Below are 10,273 nucleotides of genomic sequence, written 5' to 3' on the forward strand. Positions count from 1 at the left end.
TGCTTTTGCATAAGAGTCAGTTTAATTTTGAAACTTTTACTACAATGTAGATATACACATTCACAAAGTTTCCATTTATTTTCAAATACAGAATCGCACGCCTGGACCACCCCGCTTTGAATGTATGCTTTTCTTCCAAGCAGCTACCCCAAGCATATATTTTTGGAATCAGGGGCCTTTACCCTTTCCGGTGTGCTATTTAGTATAGTGAAATTCCAAATAGTTTTATAAAATCGGCATGTGAAAATGATGCAATAACCAACATTTAAATATATTCGCGCTTTTCAGTGCCGCAACGCCAGGGAAAGGCAGGCTTGCAGGTCGAGCGGACAGTAAAAAAAATGTACTAAGTCGCAAATTTGTTTAGTGCTGCTGCTGCGTCGTCGGTGATGGAGCGAGCTTCCAAAGCATTCATTTGACACCATGAAACTGCTTGGAATCAGTTGGCAACAAAGTCTACAGTTCAAAGAGTGAACCCCTGGCTTCCACTGACAACACTTTTTCGTTCTTGCCAGTTTAGACTTTCACTTTGAAAAACACGGTGAGGCCCAAAATTGTAAACTCATTAACTTTGCGAATTTGGGATACTATTTCGGCAATGTTTCTTGGTGTGTTTAGCAAATTTTCAGGCAAATCGGGGACTATAAAGAAAACGCCGGAGTCTTTAAGCCCTCCAAATCAAAAACAATCCAAAAAATGTTGGTCAGGCAAATATATTATCCAGTTAGAAAATATTGACCTGTTTTGAAACAATTTGAAACACTACATGTTGGCAAATTTGTGAAATATGAAGCCATTGCATTATGCTCAACTACTTAATCAATGATGGTAATGTAGTTTTTATTATGAACATAAAGACTAACAAAATAAAACAGGCTTCTTCGAAATGTTCATCAACAATAAAATAATAATGTGAATAAAGTTAATCTTGCGAAGACATTTCGCGAGTTGCCATGAAATAAAACATTCTGTATACATATAGAAATAATTTTAAAAAAAAGTAAGGGCAGAAATGATTTAGTGAATCTTGATCATAATGATTAGCACCCTGAAACGGAACTCAACCCGATACCTTGTTACGCGAGTGCTTCTGCTTCAGAATACATTTATTTGATTATCAAGGATATGCCCGAAGCATTATGTCCACAATACCAAAGGAACAGCTCAGTTCTACCTCAGACAAACCACAGTCACTACGTTTTCAATATATGCGGTGACGTACGCAGTCAAACGAGCCAGTGCCGCGTTTGGGAGTTAGCAACGACAAGGGAGCAGGAGAAGCAGATGACCTGGCGACGACTGCTCATCGTTGCGCTCCATTCCCGGTGGAGGCTCCGACTATCGCCCGACTGCGACGCCTCCTAGACATGTGCTCAGGAACAATACCTTGTGAAGCAAGTGAAAAAGTGTTGCTATGAACAACAGCTGCTTTTCAACAGAACCAGAAGGGTGAAGTTCCTTTTGTAAAATGAAACGTATCACTAGACACAATATCGTTTATTAGCTTGCAGCCACTTGCAGAAAAAGGTTTTATTGGCGTCTTCTGGCTGGAACAAGATGGATGGATAGATGGATGGATGCTAACGGCTGTACCTACGTTACTTTGGGCTGTACCCTTTATAATGAATGGCAGCTTGCACCACCTAGCCTAGAAATTAAAAACCAAAAGTATGATTGCTCCCTTCGCCCCTCTGCAATTTTCTAACGATGACCAGGCACTGTGGGATATCATCAGGGTGACCTTTGGGGGATCATGCAAAAAAACCCAAAAGCATCACCTCAACCCTTTCCTCCCCCCTGCCTCTTCCTTCCGGCAGAGAAGTCGCCAATTTTGCTCTGGTCAAACCGGGCCCGCTAGGATACGGGGTTGAGACTTTGGGCCGGAGCTACGCGGGAGGGAGTCCTAATTTTCTTTCGTCTCGCCTGTCCCCAACTGTGTCAGTTGTACGTCATTCAGTTTTCCGTAGATAATTTCCACCGGTCTTCTAATCTCCTCTTCGTTATTAAAATGCACTTATCCATTCTCGTCTGCAAACCCCAGTGCACCGGTTAAATCCGTCCCCCCCTCAGGAAGGGCAGGAGCAAGCCCTCACCACATATCCATTTCTTCATACTTTGTCCTATATGTCCTAGTCCTCAATATTCCTGTTCTAGCCTCACAGAACAGAACTATTCTAGTATAAATGTAATATAAATGCGAAGAACATTAATTACCCGCATGCTATCCATTCCAAGTCCTGTTCTAGCCTATTGTGATCTCGCCCATGCAGTAGAAGAGGTCCATAATGATACAGGTATCTAAATTCTCTTGGTTCCACGTTTTTTGCCCAACCAGCTCGTTTCTAGAGGACTACGCTGAAGGGAATAAAAAAACGAGGCGAAAGTTGTCTCGATCGCGTTTTATTGGGGGTAGAGGGGAAAAAAAAAAAAAAAACTGTTGACGTTAAAGAAGTTGGAAGGGTGACAACCAGCCATGAATATGGGTCAAATCACAACTAATTAATTAAAAACCGAGCGTGTTAGTAAGGTTAAATTTTACACATGAAATAATGAACGAATAGGACGGATCATCTCACAGAACACATCTTTCAACTGTGCTGTGCTCCGTCCTCTTGGATTATTCTTTCGTGAGTAAAATTCACGACCAATACCGGCGTCGAGAAACGCGTAAGCGTTTGCGGGTGTTTGAACAGTTAGCTGCTTGGGAGGGATTAATAAAGAGCGCGCGAGTCAGCTGTTCATTTACTTGGTCGTCCTTCTTCATCGGACGGGCGCGCGGTACCTTGCGAGCACGTAACAGACTCTACACAGAGGAGAGGAGCCCTTTTCAATGACAGAACGGGCCAAACGGGCCCCAACGTCATGTTGAGAACCCAGCAGATCACAGGGACCTCCGGCACGCGGCCATTTTGTATCGCACCGTAGGCGGCGCTTCAAACGGCGCCTCCGCTTCCTCCGGCCGCTCTGGGGTCCGAAGAGAGAAGCGCCTATTTTCTGTCGGGCCGCGATGTCACAGGGTGCAGCGACTCCAGTATGCAGCTGAAAAAATGGCCTCGACGCCCGAGCAAGTAGTGTGCACACCGACATTCGTCTTTCCAGCCGCCTTCCCAGGTAAGTGGCCGCGCAGCGAACGCGACTGGCCAGCGCGCCGCGGCTGTCGCATGCGCAAAGCGGGGGGAACGGCTGCCCCCCTCCATGGCTCCTTTGTCTGTCGGCGCGCCGCTGCTGACCCCCCCGCCCGCCACCCCCTCCGATGCAAGCGCGCTGTTCGCGCCGCCGCCAAGCCGCGTCCGTTGCGCTCGTGCCGCGTCTGCCCCGTCTTCCCGTTAGCCGTGAGTAGGACCGATCTCGTCGGCGCTACGCGAATCCCTTGAACACAACCTGCCACAATGGGTTTTCGAGGATGCTCGCGGTAGCGTGGGCTGTGCAAGCGGTGCCGAGCGCTGACGTTGAGGCGGCCCCGGTTCTGTCTCAGGACCGATCTCGAATTGGACAAAGTCGAAACATCCTACGTAATCCACGGTGCGTGCGTGGAAAACAGCGCCCCGATGCTGCCCGTCCAAGTTCACTGTCGCCGTGCCGTTGATTCTGGTATGCCCGACGATTGTTGTAGTCGGTCCTTTTGTTGTTGTTGTTGGCGGCTTTCGTTTCCTTTGTAATTCGGGGATTCGGACCCGGGCAAGCCGGCCGTGGTCCGGACATGTCCGGACCGTGTGGACTATGCTGACGCTTTTGTGGCGTTCGCATTGGAAAAACAAAACTGGTCGGCGCGTTTATGCCTTCGTCGTATGTGCGGGGGGAGCTGTGCGTGAATCATAGTCGGGATGGCGGGCATCTCTTTTCCAGAAACATATGGCAAACTGCTGATTGCTGAAGCAAGCAGCTGTTACGGTGAGCACAGCTTTTACGTTTGTCTTGAAAATATCAAACCTGTGTCGAAACAGGTCGAGGAAAGAAAAAACGGTCATTTTTTATTACCCCATGGCAGCCTGGCAGCTCGGAGAACATTGTGAGTATTGGATCGGAGGGAAAGAGGGAAAGGGGGGGGGGGGGGGCAGCAGCAGCTTGGCGTCTCTTTTTATATTTTTGAGCGGTCGATCCCCTTTTGACTTCGTAGAATGGCGAGGAACAATTTGCTCGAAGGTTCGGTTTCTGGAGCCGTACTTCGCTCGACTTCGAATCACTGGATACTCGCGGAGCATGTGAACTGCCAAAGGCAATTCCGAGGGGATGAGGCTGTTGGACTGACCAATTCAAAATGGCAAACGGGAATTATTTATCTACCTAAACTGTTTGCAACAATCAGCTTGCCAGTGCTGCATTCACGAAAGCTTGCAGCAGGCCCCATAGAGAACAGAATAAGGAGTGTGGAAATGTCTATAATGTACAGCATTGTAAACCCAAATGTTAATGAGTCCTTCCTGGCCACATTTTCCTGCCCCTAATGCCCGTGTCTCACTAGAGCGACAGACAGAAACAAAAGACAGCGACAAGCCTAAAACCCATGCAGCATGCTCGCGATGGTATCTTTGGCAGGCGTTTAGTCGTTCGGTGCTTGTGAAGTAAGCACGAGCGATCGCAAGCCTGCCAAAGATACCCTCGCGTGCAAGATGCTCGTGTTTGAGCGTAGCATCTTTTATTCTACAAAGCCTCTCAAATCGCAAAAGATTCTGGTTTGAGGCTTGTCACTGTCGTTTGTTTCTGTCTGTCGCTGTAGTGGGACACGGGCATTAGACCCTCCTTTGCATGTGTGTGTGTGGCAAGCATTGTTGGGCATGAATGGCTGGCAGTATGGGCTTGGCTGCGGGGCTAGTGGGGGCGCAGACCCCGGGTGAATGGGGTGCTTGCATGCAGGATTCGACCCCCGGCAGCACCTGGCTAATTTCCACGCCAGCACGGTGCCCGGCGGCCAGCAGTCGGTGCAGTCCGAGGACCAGCAGCCCGGCCTGAAGGCAGCCCACTCGCATAAGCCGGTGCCCCGGGGCTCCTTGACTACACTCAAGATACCGCAGATCCCGCCAAGCGACTTTGGGCGCAGCCTGAGCTCGGCGCCCGTGGCCTTCCCGGGCATTGAGCCGGCCAAGCCGAAGCCCGAGCCGCCTGAGGGGGCCCCCAAGGGCGAGAAACTGTGGCCGTGCCCGTCGTGCAAAGTGCCCTTCAAGGCAGCCTCTGAGCTGCAGCAGCACCTGGGGCAGCACGCGCGGTCAGAGCGGGCAGCTGGGGCGGTGCCCTGCGAGGTGTGCGGCAAGCTGTTTGCCTCGGCCGAGCGGGTGCGAGCGCACGTGCGAGCCTCGCACGGCGAGAAGGCGTGTGCGTGCGATATCTGCGGCAGCGGCTTCAGCTACCGCTGCAAGCTGCTGGACCACATGCGGACGCACACGGGCGACAAGCCGTACCGGTGCGAGGTGTGCGGCAAGAGCTTCTCGCAGAAGAACCACCTGACGCGGCACGCCATGATCCACACGGGGGAGCGGCCCTTCCCGTGCGACTTCTGCGGCCGGGGCTTCTACCGCAAGGACAAGCTGTCGCGCCACCGGCGGGTGCACACAGGTGAGCGCCCCCACGTTTGCCTAGCCTGCGGCAAGAGCTACGGCCGGCGGGAGAAGCTGGCACGGCACCTGCGGGCCCACGCGGGCGAGCGGCCCTTCGCGTGCGCCCAGTGCGGCCGGCGCTTCCTCGAGCCCCGGGACTTGCACAGACACAAATGCCCCTCCCGTTCCAGTGGCCAGCAGCCCCAGGCGGATGGGCTCCTCCTCCTTGCCGGAGGCTCACCTCCACAGCTCGCAGGCCTCTACCAGCGACTCCAGCAAGCCGCCCCCGCCGCTGGCCAGCCAGAGTTTCGGCCCCGGCTTCAAGCCTGACTGGCCCCGGCACTGACTTTGCAGAGCCCACCTTGCGGGGCCCACGCGCCTTCCTAGCCACTCTATTTTCCCGTACTAGCCGGACAGTGGGACACTGGGCCTGCGCGAGTTCCAACGCTCGCCTGCACTCTGGCCGCCGTCTGCTCTGCCGATGCTCCGAAGGCGCAGGAGCAGCAGGTGCAGATTGTGCTCCCCCCTAGTGTAGTGGGCTCGCCAGTCAGTGTGTCTACGATGCACGCACCATGTCTGTTCTGCTGCAGTTGATGCAAGGCGCCTTCATGTATGCGAGACAACTGTACATAGTCAAGTTTAGCCGGCTGCATCTGCGAGAGAATGCTTGGCACGAGATTACTTTCTATCCCTAAACAATCACCTTTGTGTAGCCCAGTAAGATATAGTACAGAAATTTGCTCAAGCTTTTTTTTCCCCCCTTCATTGATGGCTGGGCAGTGTGTGGCTATGTAATCCATCCTGAATATGCAAAGAGGTTAGATCGGAGGAGTCGACACACCTCATCTATGCCAACAACAAAGGATCAAGTGGAGCCGCGTCACGGGATGGAAAGGAGAAGCCCCCACGATCAGTCGGCAACTCCGCAGCACCCTGCCATGGCGGTAAAATGTTCCGCGTACGATAAAGAGACCATGTGCGAGTGAGAAAGAAAACGGCAAAACCGGGAAAGGTACAGAAAAACATGTAGTACTCCACAGTTTATATTGCTTGGTGCCAACTCCTCTGTACTTCATACCTTGTGAACACACCCCCTTTGGAGATTCCTTAATGAACCTAAGGGTTTAACCCTTTGACGGTCAAGCTTTTTCCCCCAAAGAGATATTTTACAGTGGTCCAGTTTTGTTTGCAAAGGCATAATATAAAGAAAGCATCAGTGTGCAGGTCTTTTCTTAATTATCTGACGGGAGTATGTACGGTGCTTACAAGCTGTTTAGGTTTAGAAGTATCAGATGAAAATATTGAAGGCAAAAAGTTGTCCCCTTTCTTTCGTTCAATTTCACGCATTCGCTTCCGCGACATTCCAGCGGCTTCAGATTCCTAGCCAGAGATACTTTATACAACTTCTCGATCAGATGACGAGTTATCATCCTCTAAATTCTGAAAAGCGTTAAAGTCTGAATCGGAAGAGCCAGTGCTTCCAATAGCACTACCGCCAGAGCGGTCGGTACGCTAAGTGGGCATCACGTGCACGGAGCAACTAATTTGAAAACTATAAATTGCCCAGCAATGCGAAACAATCTTCGATATAATGTTTATAATTCACTAAAGACGTAGCAAATGGCAACACCTCCCGCAGTGTGTGCAGTTTCGCTTGCATTTAGGCGGGCAATTTCAAATGTGTAATCGCCACCGTACATGTACCGCGACGACCGTCAAAGGGTTAAATGGCATTGGCGGGTAATCTAGAGAATAGACCGATCTCACCAGCCAGTATGACTACGCCACCGCTGCCGCAATGCATCGTGGGAACTTTAGTCTTTCTGCACGTGCGACAACCTCGCTGGAGCTCTGCGCGTGTGGAGCACGAGAAGGCACGAGCCCTCGTGTGCACGGCCGTCTGCCTCCTGTGAACTAAAGTTATGGCGGTGTCACGCATGCGCCGAATGCTTAGTGAGATCGGTCTATTTTGTGATGCAGCATGATAGCACCCCAACTAAGTGCAATGGTCCAAGCACAGTCGTGCAGAGTGTTTGCATAACACAAATAAAAAGAAATGGATAAATGTCGGAGCTTTAAGGACAATCCTTAAGGGACATTAAAAAGGTCAAATCTATCAACTAAAATGAGCTTTGGGAAGGGACAGAGTTTGAGGACCTTGCTTGCCTTTGTACTGAATGCTGGGCGCATACTATGGGGGAAATTAAGGAAGTAGAGAGAACAAATAGATTCTTTTTTAAAGTTTGATTTCCTTTATTCTCTTTTTAGCATAACCACTTTTTCTGCATAAATCTCTGCTACTAAAAAGAAAAAAACATTAAAAACGGCTTTTTTTTTCTTTTTTTTAATTTTTGCAATGCATAGTGTATGTGTTATAATACACTTTTGTAAAAAGTGCCTCCCGAGAAAGCAGAGCAGGAAGGCAACATGCATGCGTGCTGTGTCGCATCCGGTACAGCTTTTCTGCCACTTGTCTCAAAAAGTCTCCTTCGGATGCACTGCTTGCCGACAGCGGCAACACTTATAGAGAAAGCCCAACTTTCAGGCAGCGCTGCTAGCTTCCAAGTTGTGCATTCCTTATGTTTGAAAACTGTGAGAAATTTGCTGCTGCACTCTGCTTGAGCAAAGACAAACTGCTTGCGCTGCATCCACGATCCATGAGGCACCAATGCAAGAAGTATTTCTTCGTTTTTGAGTTCCAAAATTGGGTGACCTTTTTTAAATCATTTTTACACTCATGTTCTATAGTAATGGAGTCATGCATTGTATGGTTCAATCTGAAGTATTTTGGGATAATTTAGAGTGCCCATCAATGTAGAATTGTGCGAGTTTTGGGACTTGTCTAAGATAGGCGAGCACATTTTTGCAGAACCGTGTCAGTAGGAAGGTGTGAAAAAATTTTGCTTGTCATGTGCCCTGAAGACCTAAAAGTGGTACCTGGTAGTTTGGCCCAGAGGTGGAGCCCCTGACCTACAACGCAATGTTGCTCGAAACTTTTATAGCTTTACATTATGATTACGGTTCCGTGTTTTCGGTATTTATTTTTCTTCAGATTAGGGGGTTATTTATCGGAATTTGTTTTTTCCCTTTGAATCGGTGTTTTTCAGCATGTAATTTCGCTTCTGGAGATAAATCTGTGTTTGTCAGGCTTGTGTTGTAAAGTGACTGTATAATTACTGGAGCAAATATTATAATTTATAGTTCACCTGACATTTATTGAATAAGTACCAGACACTTTACACAATTTATGAATGTTAAATTAATGAATCTGGCTGTCTCTGGTGCAGACGGTTCCACGTGCATTCACTCTTCCCAACCTGCGGAAGTTATAAAAAGTTTCAAAGAAACGGGTTTCGTTCTCCGCATTATTCCGGGCGACGTTTTGCATGCTCGTTTGGACTGCTTTTATTGCCCCCAATGTCGCTCCACTGTCTTTTTTTTTTTTTTTTTTTTCCTATGCTTCAGGAAACTTGTGCTTAGCCTAAATAATTGGAAACCATCATGCTGATAAAGATAAGAGAGAGGAACAGAGTAAGGGAAATGTGGTTTCGATAGAGAGGAAAAACCCAAAGGACAGTTCAGTGACTGTGTTCCGGGTCAATGAGAAAAAAAAAGTGGGAAGAAAGTTTTTTTTTTTTTTTTAAGGACAGCTCATATTTTGGCTTTTTTGGTTTTCATTGATTCAGAGAAAGCCGCTTTGGGGGTTAATTTCACTGTGTATCTGTATATACCGAAAACACAAAACCCTAATTACAAATTTTTTTTTTTTGAATTTGGGGAATTTTATTAAAAAGCTGGGGAATTTCTTAGGGTGGTGGGGGGGGATGTTCCCTAATATTGCAGTAGAGATTGTCAACACAACATTGGTAATGTGCGGTCACTTGTACGAGGAGCAATAGAGTTGGTTGTAATCACGGTAACTGTGTTCTTTATCTAAATGTGTCTTATCAAGGAACTGACTCTACACTATGTGTCCCATATAAGTCATGCCATTCGTGTTGTTTGCACGCTGTGCTCTTTGAACAACAGATTCTGCAAATTCTGTGGTCCGGTGTTTTTGTCATATTTAACCCCTACAATGCTCAATTTCAAGTTTGTGCACATCCCTCTCTTCTTTAGGATGAATGCTTGTTTCGAAGTGAATGTGCGCTGTGTACAGTTCTGTGGCAGCAAATTCGGGGCGACAGGTGTAAGCAAGAAGTTTCGGCGAACTATTGTTCACATTTCCGATTCTGAGCACCACATGCAGTGTTTTTTGACTTCACAGCTTTGTGATGAACGCTGCTGATGATGGGAAGGCCTCCCAGAGCCCGGACAACATACCCGAAATGAGCATGGACTTCTACTTAACAGTCGCTGTATTTTTTGTATAGTCCTAGCATTGAGGCATTTTCTTGGGCATAGCTTCTGGCTTGCACATTTTTGACGACAGTGGGCTACAGCCGACGTTTGTTCTGTTCAGTGGCACACTGTACTCATCGAGGCATCGGAAGCAGCCGCAAGCACCTTGTGCCAAATCTACCATTCTTTGGTTAAGAGCATGCGTGTTGTCAACAATATTTTTGTACATTGCCATAGCTACCTCCTGTCATATGGTGCGTCACGAGAATCGTCATGCTCTTCATGCCAGGTTGTTTTGTTGGGTCTATTTTAGTCTGTCACATTTGTCACCATTTTGTCAGAGTGTGTACTCGCACTTCAACTGCGATAGGAAGTCTAATAAACACAATGAAGAAACAAGA

General features: G+C 48.3%; 1 protein-coding gene across 6 annotated transcripts; it reads left to right on the top strand.

Moving 5' to 3' along the window:
• Positions 1 to 1,490: 1,490 nt before the first annotated feature.
• LOC8031250 (zinc finger protein 239) lies at positions 1,491 to 10,273 on the top strand. Of its 6 annotated transcripts, none has more exons than XM_029982703.4 (4): positions 1,491 to 3,111; positions 3,847 to 3,891; positions 4,855 to 5,550; positions 5,723 to 10,273. In XM_029982703.4, exons 1-4 carry the CDS (start codon positions 3,048 to 3,050, stop codon positions 5,875 to 5,877), a joined length of 960 nt encoding a protein of 319 aa, XP_029838563.1. In that variant the 5' UTR covers positions 1,491 to 3,047; the 3' UTR covers positions 5,878 to 10,273. The 6 variants fall into 6 exon arrangements, with proteins under 6 accessions (XP_029838563.1, XP_029838560.1, XP_040360803.1 ...); XM_040504868.2 differs by lacking the exon at positions 1,491 to 3,111 and adding an exon at positions 3,162 to 3,591; XM_029982700.4 differs by having other exon boundaries at positions 4,855 to 10,273.

The sequence above is a fragment of the Ixodes scapularis genome, unplaced genomic scaffold (genome assembly GCF_016920785.2).
Source record: "Ixodes scapularis isolate PalLabHiFi unplaced genomic scaffold, ASM1692078v2 PGA_scaffold9__187_contigs__length_104089568, whole genome shotgun sequence".
In the NCBI taxonomy this organism is placed as follows: Eukaryota; Metazoa; Arthropoda; class Arachnida; order Ixodida; family Ixodidae; genus Ixodes; species Ixodes scapularis.

What these genes read in the sequence shown, in the direction of transcription:
- LOC8031250 (XM_029982700.4), top strand. Translation starts at nt 3,048, where the DNA reads ATGGCCTCGACGCCCGAGCAAGTAGTGTGCACACCGACATTCGTCTTT. An exon ending in CTTTCCAGCCGCCTTCCCAG is followed by an intron (nt 3,112 to 3,846) that starts GTAAGTGGCCGC and finishes TCTCTTTTCCAG; the next exon opens with AAACATATGGCAAACTGCTG. An exon ending in TGAAGCAAGCAGCTGTTACG is followed by an intron (nt 3,892 to 4,854) that starts GTGAGCACAGCT and finishes GCTTGCATGCAG; the next exon opens with GATTCGACCCCCGGCAGCAC.